General features: G+C 46.7%; 6 protein-coding genes across 6 annotated transcripts; 2 read left to right on the top strand and 4 right to left on the bottom strand.

The window, feature by feature from the left end:
* Window positions 1-520: 520 nt before the first annotated feature.
* Window positions 521-1,922, bottom strand: LAJ45_01365 (uncharacterized protein; the record flags this gene model as incomplete). Its single annotated transcript, XM_046110960.1, has 7 exons — window positions 521-543; window positions 599-648; window positions 706-778; window positions 836-1,188; window positions 1,249-1,535; window positions 1,594-1,635; window positions 1,764-1,922. 7 exons carry the CDS (start codon window positions 1,920-1,922, stop codon window positions 521-523), a joined length of 987 nt encoding a protein of 328 aa, XP_045976138.1.
* A 3,344-nt stretch (window positions 1,923-5,266) lies between these two features.
* On the bottom strand, window positions 5,267-8,001 carry LAJ45_01364 (uncharacterized protein; the record flags this gene model as incomplete). The annotated part of the gene is made up of 8 exons (XM_046110959.1): window positions 5,267-5,378; window positions 5,447-5,503; window positions 5,557-5,677; window positions 5,732-6,628; window positions 6,679-6,765; window positions 6,821-7,635; window positions 7,684-7,713; window positions 7,991-8,001. 8 exons carry the CDS (start codon window positions 7,999-8,001, stop codon window positions 5,267-5,269), a joined length of 2,130 nt encoding a protein of 709 aa, XP_045976137.1.
* Window positions 8,002-9,537: 1,536 nt separating this feature from the next.
* Window positions 9,538-10,769, bottom strand: LAJ45_01363 (uncharacterized protein; the record flags this gene model as incomplete). The annotated part of the gene is made up of 6 exons (XM_046110958.1): window positions 9,538-9,779; window positions 9,837-10,004; window positions 10,061-10,123; window positions 10,179-10,382; window positions 10,458-10,683; window positions 10,752-10,769. The coding sequence occupies 6 exons, from the start codon at window positions 10,767-10,769 to the stop codon at window positions 9,538-9,540; spliced, it is 921 nt and encodes a 306-aa protein (XP_045976136.1).
* Window positions 10,770-11,407: 638 nt separating this feature from the next.
* Window positions 11,408-13,834, top strand: LAJ45_01362 (uncharacterized protein; the record flags this gene model as incomplete). The annotated part of the gene is made up of 6 exons (XM_046110957.1): window positions 11,408-11,494; window positions 11,560-11,937; window positions 12,009-12,326; window positions 12,431-12,704; window positions 12,842-12,925; window positions 12,978-13,834. The coding sequence occupies 6 exons, from the start codon at window positions 11,408-11,410 to the stop codon at window positions 13,832-13,834; spliced, it is 1,998 nt and encodes a 665-aa protein (XP_045976135.1).
* A 2,039-nt stretch (window positions 13,835-15,873) lies between these two features.
* On the bottom strand, window positions 15,874-17,923 carry LAJ45_01361 (uncharacterized protein; the record flags this gene model as incomplete). Its single annotated transcript, XM_046110956.1, has 3 exons — window positions 15,874-15,999; window positions 16,061-17,614; window positions 17,690-17,923. 3 exons carry the CDS (start codon window positions 17,921-17,923, stop codon window positions 15,874-15,876), a joined length of 1,914 nt encoding a protein of 637 aa, XP_045976134.1.
* A 1,061-nt stretch (window positions 17,924-18,984) lies between these two features.
* Window positions 18,985-19,407, top strand: LAJ45_01360 (uncharacterized protein; the record flags this gene model as incomplete). The annotated part of the gene is made up of 1 exon (XM_046110955.1): window positions 18,985-19,407. One exon carries the CDS (start codon window positions 18,985-18,987, stop codon window positions 19,405-19,407), a length of 423 nt encoding a protein of 140 aa, XP_045976133.1.
* Window positions 19,408-19,717: the final 310 nt, after the last annotated feature.

The raw sequence follows: 19,717 nt of genomic DNA, 5'->3' as shown, positions 1-19,717 counted from the left end.
TTTGTTTTTTCTTGTAGAAAGCAATTCAATCTTTTTTCTCTTATGTCACCTGGACAAAACACCCGAGCCAAGCCAATCCCTACGACGAGTCGACTACTGTAGCTTCTACGGAAAACACCAGATTCAACCATAGTAATCAAGAGCCTTTCCCCTCTACGTCTACAACAATCACGGGAACGGATACAACGAACATTCACGACACATGAGAAGCAGAAGCCAGGAAAAAAGTACAGCGACTCTCTCACACAACATATATCTAGACACAAATCAGGGTAAAATAAGGACGTCAGAATCAAAGCCACCAAAATTACCATTCTCAAACGATGCACTCCCGATGCAAGAAACAAAAAACAAAAAGACATGAAGGGCTATGCTGAAAAGGGTTGCTGCTTTGTCGTTCGTCGAATGGCAATTAGAAGGTATGTACAGCATGATTTTATTCGAGCTAATTTTTTGGAATTCTTTGCGTCCGCGCTGTATATTCTTCTTTTCCACCTTGTTTTTCGGCTGTCGGCTGCGTCTAAAGGAAATAATCCGGTGTGCCTGTATCATTAGGTATTAGCTTGTGTTCATTCTGTTTAGGGATTTCGGGACATACGCCTCGAAACCATTGGTTCGCCTGCTCTTGGGCAAGGATCAAACTGTAGGCTATATCCAGTGTCAGCATAATTTTTTGCAAAGATGATTGGCCAAGGAGGAACCAACAAGGTATATTTGAGATGCTCGTCAATCTCCATGATCGCCGCCTGGTTACCACACCTATAACAGTAGTTGGGCGCTAGACAGTGTAATGCCGTCAGTAAATCACCTTTGGGCTATGGTAAAACAGTCTCACCGGAGAAGATTGTAACAACGTTACGATCTTGCGACCAATTATAACCCTCCATTACCAACTGATGCGCCCTCGCTACCAAAGTGAGGCCATTATTATGATTAAACGCTTCAGAGATATCCTGCCCAAATGTGTAACCAGCTCCTCTAGGGGATATTCCCCAACCACAGCGGTCATCTGGGTCAGACCAAAGCAAGTCGCACATAGGCCCTTCGTGGGGCACTTCTTGAATGCGGTCCAGCGCACGAATATTGTCAAGGGTATCAATGCTAGGAGATAAACCTCCGTGGAGACAGAAAATTTGATTATCAATCAAGGCGGTCAGGGGGAGAAAATCAAACAAATCTGTGAAGAGTCTTGGTTCCTCATGTAAGCTTGATGTAGGATGTAGAACTCGGGAAGCTTAGGGGCCTTACTTCCAGACATTGGCGTTTCCGTATTTGCGCAAGCACTCGTCATAGAAACCGTACACCTGCGTAATCTGCCTCGATTCGTGATTACCTCGCAAGATAGTAATTCTCTGCGGGTATCTAATCTTTAAGGCGACAAGTAGAGTGACTGTCTCCACTGAATAGTATCCACGATCAACATAGTCACCCATGAAAAGGTAGTTGGTGTCGGGGTTGGGCCCGCCGATCCGGAATAACTCCATCAAGTCATGGAATTGACCGTGGATATCACCACACACCGTTACAGGGCACCTCTGATGGGTTCGGTTAGCATGTAGAAGGGTTCCTACAGGGTATGGAGAGAAAGCGTACCACTGGCTGAACGTTCGACTCCTCTTGAAGAATCTCTCTAGCCTGCTCAATACGTTAGCGAGCTGAGCCTCAACCAGCAATATAAGCTCCTCCCCATTTTTCCACGTGCATCCCCAGGGTCCCACCACTCTGATTCACTACCGAACGTTTAGCGAGTTTTGATAACGTACCTTTTCGCAAAGCCTTTGCACATCCATCTCGCTCAGTTGCTTACACTGCATCAAGGTCTCGATCCATCCGTCCAACTGTCCAAACGAAGAGGAGGATTCGGCAACAGGTATGGCGGGGGCCGGTGGGGATTTCCCGACATCTTCCATTTTGGTGTCCATTTTGAGTATGTATCAAAGGGTTGGGCTGTGAAGGTTTGGTCCTGTTCGTTGTTTACGAGCAGTTGATGGAGGAGGATAGGTCTCGTCGGTCGCGTGGGGTTGGTGGTTGTAAATGGGGGGTAATCAAGGATCTTGTAACGATGAAAGGAAGCCCACCACACTTTCTATGGAACAGGGTGTTTTTAGTAGGGGGGGGGTTTAAAATGGAGGAACGAACTTTTGTGAGAGACTATGGATAGGAGCAGTAGTAGTTGGGGGCACGGAAAGGTAATCGGAAGCAGGATAGCTGTGGAGGGGTGAGGGGTATTGTTGACGTTGGGGGGTGAGGGCGGATGGAGATGTAGCTAGGGGCAAGCGAGATCTCCTGCTGGTGTGGCAGTGAGCAGCGCAGAACGCGCCACAACCTCAAACGTCGTCGCTTTTCCAAGGACCTTTGGGCGTAGTATATCATTTCCCCACAAATTCAGACATCACCAATCGAAAATAAAGTAACATGGATATCGAGCTTAGTGCTCCAGAAAACGCTTTTAGGTGCATTTAATCCCGCTGGTAACTGTGAAATCCCCGCCCGGCACGGGACCAAGACTTCAACAATGTCCAGCTCAGGACTATACACAACATGTCTAAGGTCTCTACCTTGGATTCCTCACTCAGTTATGTACGAGGTAGATAAGGCCACGATAAGGATACAATCATTATCTTCCCATTACTTGATACGCACCCTGTACAATCAATTCATACCTTCCTTAGGGCCCAAAAGCATGGTACCAAAAGTATGTGCCACAGTCCTCAGGTACCATATCTTTTGCATTTTCGTGGAATAATTTCATCCGATGACGTTGAATCTTCTGCACACGCTTCCCCTTCCTCAGAGGCAAGGGACGTGAGTTTGCACTTCGCTAATTCGTTATGCCGCATGCAGCAACGTGGTAATTGGATCAAGATCCTGATTCAGTAAAGCCACCGGCAAGGGACTTGATCGTGGAAAAACCGATTTTTGATATGCCTTCGATATCTATATTGCGTTCCCATCATGCGTAAGAGGCAGGTAGCCTTAACAGAAATTTTACATTTGGTGAGACTTGAGATCTACATGTAGATAAGTCGATCCCACCCCAGGAATAAAACAGCTGAGCTCGAAGCTTGATCTCTTGAGATCATGTCAGCAATCACAGATTCAAACCTGGTCAGAGCCCTGAAAAGCGTCTAGAATATTCTTGGAGTACGAGCTTTAAATATGTACTCAATGGCATGAAAGAATACGGGCCCTCAGTCTCTGAATACCCCGGACCCTCTCTCTTAAATGGGCAATCTGAAGGACGGCATGATGCTTAAGTTCCAATTCCAAGCAGTCAAATGACAGGCCCCAAAGCGGTTCGACAGATCAAGGGCCCATCAATTCAAAACCAAACAAATGCCGGTATCCATTCGGATAAACCTATTCGGTACATACATAGAATCCCGGCCCTCTCCAACTACATGTAGTTTAAGCTTAAAATGCCAAGCACCCCTCAGGTCTAAACATAGTTACATAACTTGTGGTACGTGCGCTTCCTTATCGATGTGAAACCTCCAACAACTAGAAACTCCTCATGTCGTGAGGTACGATCAGAAGTTGTGGAAAATATCGAAATATCGAGGCGGTTCTTTTGAGAATTAAAGGCGCTAGCGATCTCGGATCCGCCCGGTGGGATCAACGGCATGTTGTTAGAGCAGCGGGTATTAACGCCTCACTCTAGCTGCTACTACTACTACTCTAAATTCTTGGGCCCAGCGCACTTCGCACTTCGCACTTCACTACCCTGCACGAATAACATCGAAATTGAAATACCGATGGAGATTGAAATTAATCTATTCTGATCGTATATACGCGACAAGACAGGTCCAAGTAAACATAAAAATTCGCACCAAGCCTTCTTATTATTGCTCTACTCCCATGCCCTGAACTTGTCCCCCCACCACCATACCCCACCAAAAGACGCGACGTACGACATCACCTGTAGATCTCAAAGAATGCGGATATATTGTGGAGGACTCGAGGGCCGTGCGTGCAAAAGCGCGCAAAGAACTGCGAGTCACACACCCCCCGCGACTTCAATTGGACCCGCATTCATAGCATTCCTACTAATCAACTCCACATATCGATCTTCCCTACACCCGCATAGTTCAGAGGCTAGGATTCCAGTGCATAATAATCCTCCTTGCGCACACCTTCCTGGCCAGTAAAAGTGCGTACAATGCCTTTGGGGCACGGACTTGACGTCAATCTACCCCGATCTTGGTTATGATATTCCTTAGTTTATGATCTGATTTCCTTGTCCCATCGTGACTGGATCAAAACACAGGGGTCAGTTGTGGGGATTCTCTACGAGACTGCGTGCCGGAGAAGACTTGTGTTCCTCTCTTTTGTGTCCGGGGTGCCGCTGTAAAGAACCGTGTTACTGGAAATTAGTTTGGTAGGACAATATCGGACCAAAGGGCACACTGGCATTGTGTCCGAGCTTTGTGAGAACTGATCGTAGAAACATCGGACGGGCGCATCACAGCGGGGCAATAGATATGAATAGCTGTTCTATCAATCAAGTGATGTTTTTCTCCCGCAAGGACCTAAGTGAGTATTGTAGGGAACTTATCACAAATTAAGTAGAACAACCTGTTGTTCCGAAAAACAAAGAATTTACAAGGACTACATAACTACCGGGGCCAACCAATTGAAGAAGCAAATATTGAATTCAAAATCGGCAGATAACATCGAGAGCTCAGCATCTGAAAAGAAATCCCCACTTTGTTCAAGGATATATAGTAATACTCAGGCCCAAATTGCATGCCTGCGAAACTGATCAAAATGTATTTCTTGAGATTGGAAGGAGATTTCGTACGAAGCCTCAAGTGAAAGTCCCATATCAACCTATATCTGCCACGAGGCAGATGGTGTCATAAAAATAAAGGTGGGGGAAACAGGAAAAAAGAAAAAAAAATATCAGAGTACAAAAAAAGAAACAAACTCCTTCGACCATACACGTCGTTATTCAGAACCGAAACGAGTGACGCCACGCCCATTGTCCAGACAGTAAAAAAAAAATACCTTAAAAAGGGAAGTGCGGGGCAAATAAAAGGAAATAAACAGGCACAAACAGGAAGAAAAAGAAACGATTGCGTAGAAAAACAAATGCTATCGTGTGACCATTTTCAAATCCAAGCCGTGAAACCGAGAAGAAAAGGGAAAAGGAAAGAAACCCCCAGAAGCTAAGCCAAGCTGTCATAGAATCAAACAAAAGAAAAAAAGAATTACAAGAAGAAGGTAGTAAAGGGAAGATACTATATTATTTATGTTAATCCCGGTCTTATCGCCCAAATTTAAGACGCAGGGCAAGTCCGGATCCGCTAACGGCAGTCAGTTTTGTCGAGTGTATGGTCGGTTCATAGTCGCAACTTCTCGGGCAATATGGTGCCATTCTAGCTCGCGTTTAGAACCGTGTCGGTTTTTGAATGGCATCGTCTCTTCGAATTTAAGTAGCTCATACATAAAACGTAGATGTGGCTGGATGATAACATTGAGACGGCGTGCCCGTACATAACAACTATTGCCATTATGTTAGTGATTATCCTGTACTTTAGAACCACAGGAACTTACTATGCCCGAGGAAGTGAAAGTTTAAGTGCCCGCATAACCTCAGCAATGCAGATAGTTGCGGAGCGGGAAACACCGACCCGGCAGTGAACAAGAATTGGTTCATTCGTACGACGCCCCTCGTCTGGAATAAGATATTAGCCATAGCACTCCAATAAGCCAAACAGCATAGACTTGCCAATAAAATCCAAACAGTTCCTAAATTGTGATTCTAGAGGATCACATCCGTTATCCTGCAAGTCCCTAACAACCATTGCTTTTTCTTTGTTGAAGGTATGTCTCTCTTTGTCAGTCCACGAGAGCTCCTCTCCAATACTCAAGACACGCTTGATCCCCAGAGCAGCGAGCATCTGGGGGTTATTGGCATGTTGCAAGTTTCCTAAGTACATGTAGGGCAGAACACGGCTGGGTAGTGATCCATCTAGACGATGAATCCATTCTGGGGGTGTCAAAGCTGTATAGTTCAGACAGTACCCATTGGTTTCGGCCGCAGCTTCAAGAATTCGGTTCTCGATATGTCTGAGAAATTGAAGATCCCTATCATAGGCAAAGAAGTTGCGGCCTTTGGTGGTGTGCATAGTGACCCATGCTGCGTGCGCAGGAAGTCCTTCAGCGTACATGAGATATGCCAAAGCTAATAGAGAGGTCTCCGTATATCCATCAGTGCAATGAATAAGTATTTTTCGAGGCTCTCGTGGAGTAGTCATAGGATGGTCACCGTCATCGTCGTGATCTTCATCTGCTTGACTCCCGTTTGCAAGAGAGTGGATGAGGCGACAGGTGTCAATTATACCATCGATCTCAGCTGTCGAATATCTCGGTGCGTATTGCATAGTACCAGATCCTGGAAATACGAGTACCTGCGTCGTTTCTGTGCTCTCCATAACCTGATGCAAATCCCCGAGAGTTTCTACTGAAGGCATCGCTGCTTGATCACTGGCCTCAATAAGAAGGTTATAACGGGGCGTATCATCTCTAGAAGGCACTCCAGCATCCGCTGTTGGCCCTAGCCAAACATTCTTGGAAAACTCTGTTGCTTTAGACATCGTGCACATTTCCACTCGTTCCCAATGGCCTGAAAAGTCATTATATGCTCACTGTGTTCTTTAGAGAAGGTTGGCTTACAAAAATCGATAACTTGTCCTGTCAAACGACCATTGGAATCGGTAGTAACAATCTCTGGGAAGAATTTCTCAAACATGGAGAATGGACCTGATAATATCAACATATGATTGTTTAAAATAATGACTGGCATCAATTGTCTTACTTTTGATAATGAACGTGCTGTATATTGGGAACTCGCGATTAGAGCTCCCTTGGAACTGTGCTCTGTAATAGAGCTGAGCTGCTGAGATGCGCTTTGCAATTTTTAGAACCTCCGCCTGACCAGCCTCGTCCTCTTCCCCATAGACGATAATATCGGATAAACAGGCGAACTTTGCAACCTGTATATGGAAATTTCGAACACTGAACCCTTCTTTTGGGTCGATATTAAGAAAGGCATTCTCAGTCAAGCTTGGGTGAAGTATCTCTTCTGGCGCAATTGAACCCTTCAATCTTGAATGTGTCTGGTCTCCAACTTTTACCACAACGACACCGCGGTAGCAAGTGGGGGCCCTTCGCATTGCCCTTTTCCGGGCAAAAAAGAAAGCTAATTGTATGCTGTTATCTTGATGAAGTCCATGAGCCCAAGGAAATATATCATTGATGTTGGGCAACGGCTGTCTTGAAGTAAAGTTCAGGGAGGCCGCAACTCCAGCAGCATCAATAGCACGAACTGGTGGAGAGCTATTAACGGATGGGTAGTCGTCTGCTGGGTATAGCAATGAGCTCATGCAGCCATTCGCTTCTTCAGAGTTCTCAGAACGAGGAGAAGCCGGGGGTGTAACAGGATTTGAATAGTTTGGTCCCACGGTTGGCATGTGTTTATTCGGGATTGAAATTGGGGTAGTTGAAGATACCCCGGGCACTGAGAGAGGCTGAGTTGATGCAGTGGTTGAAGGCATCGGTGGAGGGGTGGGAGTGTCTCTTGGTGGTCGAATGAGCACAGCAGCCATTGTAGCTGCTACTGGTGATGAGAGTCTGAAGATCAGTAAAGTTGTGAAATCCAAGTGTGCTAATTGTGTAAACCTTGAAGTTTTCACGGCGATCTCTCTTTCTCTGCCGGAGGGTTACCACTATATCGGGCTATTGGGGTGCACCGGTTATAAGATTATTACAGGAAGTGGTGACGGTGGGGTGTACTGCAACAAAGAGTCGAGGATATTTAATTATAGTAGGGCGAAGAGGGAGCTTCAGTGATAGATGATGTAGCGGTTTGGAGAAGGAGGGGGGAAGGAGGGTAGGGGGACAGTGATTAAGAGACAGAAGGCAGTGGTCCAAGGGATAGGGTAAGATACATGGCGGGAGATACTTTCAGGTAGGTAAAAATACATACATTACATACATATACAGCAAATGATACCGGGTGTGTGTTTGAGAGTCACAGAGATGCAACGCAGCCTGCGGCACTACAAGTATGGCTGTATTTACTAGCTGTAAGGACTAGGATTAGGTCAAACGGTCAACTTCAGAGCTGCGTAGGTACTACTGCGACACAATCTTGTGTCTGGACCAGAAGCTGCTGAGCTGACTCAAATAAAGTCAAGTTCCTGAGACCTCATGTAGCTATGCATTCAAATTAATGGAGCTCTATATCTAGAACACGCAACTCGTTTTATACCCAGAAAACAGATACTCTAGAACACGCACATGTATTGTGTGTATTGCTACATAGAGTCTTGTATGTGCTCACTGGCAGAAAGAGTCTCCATTGATTGATAAACTGGTGGTGCATCTGGGCGAATGCCGACTTGCCTGCCTGACGTCCCCACCCACACCAGCAAATCCCCATTGCGATTGTCCGTCTGTTGCTTTCACTCAACTCCCACCAACCCACCTTCTCTATCGTCGCTAACCATACCCACCACCACCTACACCACCCACCAAACCAATGCTGGCCACCCCCTTCCCAAATATTCAGCCTGCGTGTCCCACGCGAAAATCGCCCTTATCTCCTTTACCATTGGCCAACCATGCCAGTGGTGTTTCGGTTGTCTGGTCTTCCCTAGCAACCCGCACCTATCTCTCTTATCGCATCCGGAAAGCAATCGCCGCACGCGTCAAGCGGGTGGGTCTATCGCAAACACAAAATACCTGCCCCCTGTATGTCAACCGGTTATTTTTTTGCTTTTTCCAATCTCTCAAATTGCACCTTGGCACACCTTTCTAGATTAAATTCCCTAGCTTTGGTGATCCATTAACGCCGCTTTTGCTTGTGACGTGACGAAAACGATTCGAGAATCGATTGTTTCTGAATCAATCGGGACGAGTTTATTAGAACAACATCAAAACAGCACATTAGACGCTCATGATCGGTACACAAAGTATCGGTAGTACCGCAAGTATAAGATTGGTTTTTGGAGGCTTCATGGCTACGTGACCGTCTTTTACAAGACGACAATTACCGTGAGAGTCTGGTTCGAATTACCTCTCTGTTGCTGATCTATTGCTAGTAGTTCTAGATTTTCATGATCAATCAGTTTGTGTCTCGTTCTGGCGCCGGGGAATCGAATACCACATGTAGATTACATACTCTACGACGTCCCAAGCCAGTAGGACTCACAACCCTGGTTCGTTTTAAACATTCATCGTATATAACCGCCACCTTTGATCAGCGAAAGTCCAAGCGAGAGGGCGCTATCCAAGCCCTGGAAGCTTATTTTCGAGCTAAAAGCACCGGGCTTGACCAAAACTCGTAAAGGTCAAAAAAGCTAGTAAATGCTATTTTCTAATTATTGCGAATACATATACTTCATACAAATAAGATCACATATATCAATTTACATCAACTTAGGGTAGGTAAATAAACGACATGACGCTAAAAAGAATAAAAAGGCAAAAATATACGCCATAAACCGAAACATAGGAGAGCCCCCACGGAATTTAGACTTGGCGCGCAGTTCCCTCGGATGTTTTCGACTCGGCATCAGTCTCACGTTCTGCTTCAGCCTTTCCAGGAACAAAAAATCGCTGATCCACCCTCATAACAGCGAAAAACCCAACCACCAAAATCTCGAGTGTAGCGAGAAAAACATAGAACGCTGCACGCTTGTTATACCAAGCTGGGTCGCTGGATGAACGTAACGGTCCTAATGTTGCGGCAGCGCGAACTCCGGTACTCAAAGCTATCATGGGATTAGTTTAAACATCCGACGAAACGAAACATGTCAAGGGGAGCCTACTCAGAACAGCCGACACGATTATAACCATGATTGCTTTCGTTTTCAAGCTTCCTTTCTTCCCGAAGTTTTGCGGTTCAGTGGTTGAGGGCATAAAAATTGCGGTCAAAGTTATCGGGATTGGTGCAAAGCAAAAAATAAGGAACCACATGACACCGAATTTCCGGACGTCTATACAGAGTCTGTCAGCAACTTAAAATTAATATAATGATGCTGATATAACGTACTCATATCTGCCTTCAAAACCGAGGGGTTGAGGGTATAAAATGATTGCACTGTAGTCACAATCACTGCAGAAGTTAGTACCGGCCATCAACCACATTACTCCTAAGACAACAAACTTACCCATTATGAGGACTGCAATGAGCGAGATATAATACGCAAGAAAAACATTCTTGAATAGTTTACTGTTATAAAAGCGTGGGTGATATCCTCGTACGGTACGCTGGCAGAAATTCATGTTGATAACATATAGTAATATAACACCCGCGGAGACGAAAACGTTGGCAGCGATTGCGATACTGATGCTCGTTGGATTCTGCGCCCATTCTAAACACCCACAAAATATCAGTACAGAACAAAACAGGAAAAAAACGATGATTGATCTCAGTCGGGTTTTCTTACCAATCCGCATTACAAAAGTGGTGATACGAGACATGCAGAAACCGAAGCACACGCCATTGAAGATGAAGAAGTGGCCAGCTGCTTTATTCATTCTGAATATTCTCATGTGAAGGATCCCGAGAAGTCCAAATAGAGCTATGAAGAGCGCCGAAACGCCTACATCAATTTTGGTGTCCGGACGCCCCCCGAAACCGGCTGTTGTTGGAGCGTATGGCGGACCTTTGCTCTACAAATTATTAGGACGAGTACTTGGATATCGGTCTATATCTCCGCTGGAAATAAGGGTAAACCAACCGCCATTGCCATTGCCATTGCTGTTGAGTTTGAATCCATGTGTAGTCAAGATTGAGGGCTTTTTCTGCTGGTGGTATATTTGTTCGATTTAGGTTGAATTGGGGGTTCAGGTTTTTACTCTTCCCTCGATATATTGGTCCGTACTAAAGAGCAGAGGACGGGGAGGGTAATATATAAGTACCGAAAGTAGTAATTGTTGATCGACAGAAATCTTCAGGGTCCATCAATCTTGGGGTTCAGGCTAGTTATGTACGAGATATCTCCCATGTGCCAAGCTTAAGGGGACCTAACGGATATCACGGAACGACGAGGCATTCGGCCGTAGCGAGTTTTCTTGGTGGTTGGCCAGTTGCAGGAGCCGGGGCCAAAATCCCCCGAGTTGCGATTTCGTGTCGTACAACCGGCCGCCGATACGTCCGCACTCGACTCAAGCTTTCAGGGCTATGCCGTAAATTTAAAGTCTAACCCCTGCTAGTGGTGAAAAAGCTTCCCTTGTATGCAAAACGCGAATCATATTGAAATCTTCTTCCGGACAACATAATCATCGACTAATCACAGTTTGCAGCTATCCATGCAATTATTTGTAAAATTCGCTGTGTGATCCCCCTCCTATCCCGGTTTAAACAGCATAGATTACCTAGCTGCTCTACATAGCCATGTCCCGACGCCGCAGTCGAGTCACTCCCACTGCTGACACTGGCAGTGAAAGCCGTGAATTGACTGTAGACGATTTCCTAAGGGTGGTAAGAACTTCCGGAATCATCCCAAAGAATAATCATATGAGGGCTAATGCAACTTCACTACCCAGTTGGCCAAAGCTCCCAGGGCCCCTAGGGCTTCCAGGAAACGACCCCGGCATATTGCGGATGCTTCTGCATGGAAAGCCTCAAAAGCTTCGTTGGTTACCCCAGGGTTAACTAGTTGGCCCGACATAGACCAGAGGGAGGCTACATTTCTACTTGATCCTCTTGCTGCTGTTGAAAGGGACGCAGAACATACAGAAAAGCCTAATTTTAAGACAAAGAAACCTACACAAAGAATGAACACTGATGACATAGAGTGGAACACTTTAATTGGTGGTGTAGATATTACGAAGCAGAAACGAAGAAAACATTATGTGGTCTACAATTCTCTACCTCTTTCAAGAGATACTGATATTGAAGAGTTTCAGGATTCTAATGAAAAGGCTAGATAATTTCCTCTTTTACCCTTTGAAGTGGCGTTATTAGCTGACGTTACTCTGAGGCGGAATTATAGGCACAGCCCTGTGGACCGCACGCTGACCCGATATCTACTATCCTAGAAGAAAATAGTAATAAAGAACGTGACAAGTGTGTTTTAGAGGCTTGTGCGCGCAGTACTAAACCCCTCCTTCCAATAAGTGTTCTCGGTGGCATGATAGAAACACCGAAGTTAGCGAGAATGACGGTCCCTGGCAGGGTTATGAAGGAGGAGATAAATCCTACTAGGGATGTTGCCTTAGGAAGGTTGCGAAATAAGCCAGGCAGTGGCTTTGACTGGCTGGCAGGATCAGAACAGATTGACAGCAGCTCCGGAGGAGGGGTGTTAGATATGGTATGTTTCGCTTATCCAGTTGTCACAGTATTACTTTAGGCGTGATTACCTACCCGCATGGAAAATCTATGTAACCTAGACTCTGATAATGTTTTTTTTTGTAGGCAGTGCCCTTGCCGTCAGTACCGGAAACTTTATATGGTCAACTATGCATTGAGATATCAGAAGTAGAAACTCTTGACAGCCAACCTCCATTAAATCTCATTCAATCAACATTTACTGCTGAATATTACGCGGCCAATGATAGCATAGCCTACCATGAAAAGCCCTTGACAACAAGGCTTGTGGGTATTCATCAAGAACAACTAAGTGGATTGGCACAGGCGGGATTGCTACTTCGGGACTCAGACGAACTACCGCAACTCCAGATAAACACTAGTTCTGAGAAATGCACAGTGCCTGTCTTGAATTGCACTGGCCCGAGCCACGGGGATTCTCGGGAGATCGGGTTCCAAAACTGACTGAGGCATCCCCGATGCCGCATTTTAGCCTCGGCCGAGTTGACTCCGATATAGGGGGACGATCAAAGAGGAATGATTTTTTAAGTCAGGGGAGCGTTGACGGAGAAGACACAGAAGAGGAGGAACCCACTCTTCCAGGTTCAACAATCCTCCCTTGCTATATTTCTTTTCGGAGCTAAATAAATTATAGTTTCTCGACGTTTATTTACTCAAAAACCAGAGAGTAGCTATTTTTCAATGGCCCAACGGTGTTTAAACAGTTCTAGTGGTGCTATTGATTATAATTCACTGGACTATCTGCGCCGTCCTACACGAAGAGCCCTTCAATTTGCAACGGTAAACGAGGCCATCAATGAGGAAGATGAACGATCGATCAACGATGAGGAGGACGAGGGCGAGGTCGAGGAAATCATAATCAGAAATACTAATCCTGCACCAGCCCGTGTAGGGCTTTCAAGACAAAGGAGCATAGCGAAAACTCCAATAACACTCAAAGAGCTTCTCAATCGATCTGGGAGGCGGCGGACTTCAATATCCGGAATTTTTCACAAAAATGGTGTCGATTCCGTTAAGCAATTTGAAAAATGCATCCCATATCCAGACAGTTTACCATCGAGCCATAAAGCAGGCCCTGGTTTGATATTAGCATCAAGTCCAATTTCTTCTCCTATTGGATCAAGACCTTTAAGTGTATACGCAAGCAGAAGAACAAGCACCAAGGTCCACCGCCCCTACGTGTCACCGCTCGGGAGACCCTTGGAGCCTAAAGAGACAATGGAAGTTCGGCGTTCGGTGGGGAAATTGAAACGTGGGGTAACTATGGCTGCTGGAGCTGAGACTGCAACCCCGACAAGGAGGAGATTTAAACCACCATTACTTAAGAGCAGGGCGAAGACTTTGCTACCAAGCGGGAACGTCGGCACACTGCCTAAACGCTCATGGACAAATGCATTGGAGGGTGATAGAGACCTAGGCTCTGCGGCTGAAAGCCAAATTGATATACGGAGTATATCAAGCTTTCGCGCAGTTCAGGAGGCATGGTCATGAGAGATAAATTATGAGAGGTTAATGCTTATTATGACGGTTGCGTGGATGGAAATATGATTAGGGGGTTTATTTGAACCATGTGGCTATTTTATGCTCAAAAATGAAATAACAAAATATTTCAGCCATGGTATAGCTACCCACATCTTCAGATTCTACGCTGGTGGAGGTAATATCCACTTGCTTGGTACTATAGCTGAAATCCCCCTTTGCTATACTCGGGTCTGTCGCTCGTTAATGTTGCTACCCCAGTACACCCGCCCTCTAACTTCATTACACGTATATACTTGACCCCGCTCTTTAACGTGTTCTCTGCCTCTATCTCTTGGCTGTTGGTACGCTTTAAAATATCGCTTTAGCCTTGTATATATATAGACCATAGCATGTTTCAATCGGGAATACCCATAAAGTACGTAAAGCAACCGGCTCGTCCTGTTCCTTAGTTGGTCACTTACCTTAAGAACCTGTCCTACTGAGGCTGTTCACCAACGTGATAGTAGGCGAGAAACTCGAATTGAATAAAGTTACTTCCTGGATTCATCGACGGCAATGCAGACTGCTTTTTCATCAGGCTGGCATCATGCATGGACGCGAGCGTTTACCAACTGAGTCTCATACCCACCCCCTGCAGGCAGCTCGCTGTCTAGCATCTACCCAATATAAACCAATAGCACAGTCTACCATCACAAGCATAGGATGGCATATCTCGCCTGACCCGTTACCGCGGAGCCCTTAGTGATGAAGCTGCATAGGATTATCCAAACAGGGAACAAGACTCCCAATTATTACGAATAACCGGCCTCCCATCACGCGAGCAGTGATTTACAATGATATCAAAGGCACCAAAGTATCAAAACCGGTATAAAGACGGTGATTATAATTATAAGGCATGTTTACCATACGTCCCCTAGCTCCCCGCGTCCCCCCCCAACCCAATAACCACCACTCCACAGTGGCTATGCACCCCAATATCCGACCTCCAGTACCCACCAATCCCGGTCCATCTTCCGGGGAGGTTCAGCTCTGATCAAGCATGAACACCAGCCCTACCGACCCGAATTTCGCCGATGTAAATCGACCGAGTGATAGCCCATGACGGGAACGTTAAGCACGGCCAGTAGTCAGCAGAGCAGAATTTACACGCTCGTTGGTAGTAGGCTTTTATGCTAAGGCCTCTAACAGATCCCTTGGAAGGATGGGAGGGGGTATTCTATTCCCCGCTGCCCGTTTAATCTCTCTTGGACAGTACAATGGCCGGTAGAATTATTGCGAAAGTTGGTTTTCCCGTGACCCGATAGTCCTATTGGCCCTTCAAGGAATTTTTGCAGTAAGCACGGACCAAGAAGCCCACTCTTTTAGTTCTGACTTCAGCAATAATTCTACCAGACTGTGTACATAGGTCTTGATCAGATGGTTCTTTGCATGCGTGACTCATCCAAAGTTTTACGCAGCCTTAGTCGTTCGACAATGGCCCCCATTTACAACATTAACAAGCTTCGCCAAGGGGCGGAGGAGCAGTCCCAGTCCCCTCAATGCGTGAGCTGGCTGGTTAGTTAACCTTCTACATTGTGGGGCGGAGTACTGAGGCCTGGCTGTACCGTATGACCTTGACGCGTGGTTCGCGTGTCCGGGCGTCAACCGTGCCCCTGCTTGCATCATTGCACTTTTCCAGTGCACCATGCAAGCACCTGCCAGGAAGCTGTTTTGACACCGCCTCTCCACGTGGTAACCCTAACCTGGGGGTGCTGTTGAGCGACTATCCGGGCGTCCAAAGAGGGGAGGCTTCAGTAATTTCGCTCGATAGCGATACTTGCTAGATACCTGCTAGCTCTCAGGCCGCAGTAACTACGATTATCCCCCCCATACCGCTACTGGTGCATCACTATTTCGCGCAAAAAAAAAAAAAAAACTGTGATCAAGTTTTGAGAACCAATTGGCAACAATCTGATATTCCCCCCAACCTTAGCCCCAGTCCCCCAACCAACCTAACTAATAATGCTAACGAAAATATTCAAAATTTCCATAAACCCCCCACAGACTCCTTACGACATGAGCAACTTGACGGCCCAGGCAATGTTCAGCGTCCTCAAATCTTGATAGTTCTGACCAGTTCCCAAAAACACCACCGGGATTCCTGTAGCGAAGACCATGCTGATGAGTGTCCCAATCTGTTTTCTTTGTTAGCACACATATCCAAATATGAACTTATGGTGGGTGAGAGGGGCTTACCATATCGCCAACTGTATCACATTTACTAATGATAAACCCATCCAGCGTCCTAGCATTCCCAAATGCAGCATTAAAGTTCCTTGCCTGCTGCACCGAATCGGTCCCGACAAGCGCCTCTCCAACCATCAAAATCTTATCCGGCTCCGCAAACTTCGCAAACTTCTCCAAAGAGCTCATAAGCCTCTGGTCGTTGTGCCTCCTTCCGGCAGTGTCGATGAGAACAACATCGAAGCCCTCAGCCTCACCAAAGGCCACGGCGTCCTTCGCGATGTTTGCGGCGTCCTTTCCGTAGCCCTTCTCATAGAGCTCTACGACACCACCCTCACGCTCAGACAGCTCCTTCAAGTTTCTAGCATGGACGCGGAGTTGCTCAACTGCGCCAGAACGGAAGGTATCACAAGCGGCAATCAGAACTTTGAACTTGTTCTGCAAGAGGAAAAAGCAAATCTTTGAGAGATTTGTGCTCTTTCCGACACCATTTACTCCGACAATGGAGATAACGTATGGCCTCTTTGATGACCCACTGCGTTTGGTTTGGATCTCACGAAGGAGATCGAGTGAGTTTGTGGGTGTAAGAATCTTGCGGAGTGAAGCCTCGACAGCAGCCTTAACAGTTGCCTCAATCGACTGGAAGGATCCAGTCTTTTGGCCGATAAGGGATTTCTCTACTGATTCAGTAACCTGGACCGCAGCTTCTCGGGCAACGTTCTTCTTTGAAAGATGTTCTTGCATGGCAGTCATAGCCTTCTCGAGATCCGCTTTTGTCAATGTTTTACCACCCACAATGTTCCGGAAAAAGCCGAAAGCCCCATAACCAGAGCTTGCAGTGTTGCTTGCCCGATCCTTTTCCTCCGCCTCTTTCAGTATCTGGTTTACCTCCATATCTAGATCTTTCAACACGAACTCTCCCTTTGAAGTCTTGGTACCCCATTCCTTCTGCTCAATATAATCCATCTTTCGCGACCCGTGATCGGTGTCCTCGTCTGTAGAAACACCAGGAGCGGAGTAATCCAACACGGCGCCATCCTCCTCATCTGCATTCCCGTCCGCATCCCACTTGCGCAACTTCTTGCCCCCCTTCTTACTATTACGCGCAGGCGATTTCTCCTCGCCGCTCGAAGCATGCGCAGAGTTTCCCCCCCGGCGACCACGGGCAGGGCGCCTAGTCCCAGCAAGAAGATGACTAGCCGGAGCAGGTGACTTTGAACGAGATTCCGGAGTTCCCGGTCTCATAAGAGCGCTGTTCGCAATGGCTGGAGAGCCTGGTCTCGGTGGCGCCTTGAGAATCCCCGGGATGGGGGGCGGCGGTGGTGCATCCCACTTTCCGTCATCCTTGGCTTGCTCAATGACGGGGGCAGAAATGATAGGTCGCGGTCCTCCAGCTTTCCTCTCAAGCTCGCTGATCCTGGAATTGAAATAGTCGTCAAAGTGACATTCAATAGTGGCTGTATGCGGCTTCTTAAGCTGTTCGCCGTAAAGGGTTGTAAACAACTTCTTGACAGTGTCCAGAAGCTCGTCGATCCAGGTGAGCTGCAAAAGCGATTGGTAGACAGCCTGAAAAAAGAAAAAAATAGATGTTAGTATTATTTTTTGCGATAAGAAACAGAGGTCACGAGGGCATATGCGCACAATGAAGATCAGGCCAAAATCGTTCGCAGTGGTCCACTTGAGCATATACGAATCTTTCTTGTAGTATTTCCCGTCCGTGCCAGGCTGGACGCGCTCCTCAATCAGGACATCACTGATAAAGCTGTTGACGACGCTCGGGTTGACTGGTGCATACTTCTTTGACCAAAGGAGGATGCCGGAGGTAGTAATGATCTCGAACGAGTCCAAGGCAGATCTAGCAGTTGAGTCGTCCATGATTGCAGCGGCAGTGATAACAGAAGATGGAGATAGGATGACAGCGGAAGGGAATGGATGAGAAGGGGAGAGAGAGAGAACAAAAAGAAGAGATGAATTGGATGGGGAGGACAACGGGGCGAAATTTCAGAAATTCCTTCTATCGGGTTCGGCGGAGCTTGTTCTGATCCCTGCTTTAGCTTATGCCAAGACATCGAAACAGAACGTCACACGTGTCACATGCCGTGAAAAGGGGTGGAAATGATTTTTTTTTCTTTCTTTCTAGAAGCATATGTATTATCCGTCCTGGTGACACCCGGATCTGGAGGCATCACCATCGCTGCAGTAGATGTAGAGTGCATAGTGCGATGTGTAGAGTAATGGCATCTCATCGGCGGGGTAAGATGATTGAGACATTTCCTCATCTGTATTTTTTTTCTGGTAATGCAGGAGCGAATCTACACAAGAGCTCTGAAAACAGTTCAAGGCCCTCCTAGCCTTATGCCTCACTCAAGATCTATCCTTAGATCTGGTTGTAGGCCACTAATCGACAATTTTGTATCATGCACATATTACATGTAGCTAACCCACTCCCGAATGAGCACATGTAAGAAGTACCTGCGTAAACCGCCAGAAACTTCACCAACATAGTGCAACAAATGCCGCGCTTACTACAGATCCACACTCACCAATCACCCCCCACGCCCCATTCACAAAACATCACTCGCCCCTTGTACCACCGGCGCTAGCCCCAAAAAGACAGTAGCCACCAACAGGGGGTCTTAACACAATTCGAGGCAATACCGAAACGTCTCGAGTATGCTTCAAGTAACCCAACAGCAATACGGGGGGAGGTTCGGGGGGCGGTAGCAATGCGGAGAATATAAGGTTTCCCAGCAGAGTTTAAATCCCTTTATTGTAGGATAACCTTCTGCGGAGTCTACAACCCTCCATAATATCACCAACTCTAGACCTGCCTACCAGGAAGATCCTTAAGTAGAGATCTTTTTTCTACAACCACTTTCACAATACCATTTACATATCTCCAGTATTAAAGATCCTCACCAACATCCAAAAAAACCATGGGCAACCCCACTCCCGCTCCCACCCCCCGCGCCCCGGACGCCCCAACAACACACTTCCACTCCCTCCTCACCCACATCACCTACAGCACACAATCGCTCACCACACTGCACAAACAGACGCAATCCGAGCTCTCCCTTCTCGCCGCCTACTTTTCCTCCGCCAACAGCACCCTCGCAGCGCTCAAACCGCTCGCGCACCCGTCGAACCCCAACGCCGTATCGCGCGCTGCCGCCGTGGAGGCGCGGCGGAAGAAGTGGGCCGAGATGGAGGCCATGGAGGAGTGGAAGCGCAAGGTGGAGGCCGTGGCCGAGAATGTACGGCGGCGCGAGGAGGTGGAGGGACGGCTGAGGGGCATGTTGAGGGAGATTGGGGAGGTGATGGTGGAGAGGGAGGTTGAAGGGGATTGGGGAGGGGGTTGATGCGGTGTTGTAGGGCGGCCTGGTGCTGCTTCTGGTTTATGGGTGGTTTATGTGTTTTTAGATTAGTACATGTAGGTTCAGATCAATAGTCATAAATATTTCTTTGAGAATGGATGAATGGGAATAAGGTATTTATAGTGATAAAAACAGTAAATATATACTGTAGTAATAATACAGCCCTAAATTACATTTCCAAACTTCGCGCCGCAAATGTATATGTATGAGCCAACTGTCATCGCTCATTAAAACACCGACGTCAAAACAAGATTAAAGAGGGAAAGAAAACCAAGCTAAAACCCATAATCAAAGA

Source organism: Morchella importuna (assembly GCF_003444635.1).
Source record: "Morchella importuna strain M04M26 chromosome Unknown Morimp01GS002, whole genome shotgun sequence".
Classification (NCBI taxonomy): domain Eukaryota; kingdom Fungi; phylum Ascomycota; class Pezizomycetes; order Pezizales; family Morchellaceae; genus Morchella; species Morchella importuna.
Note: the sequence above shows the minus strand (reverse complement) of the source record. Positions and strands in the feature narration are given on the sequence as shown.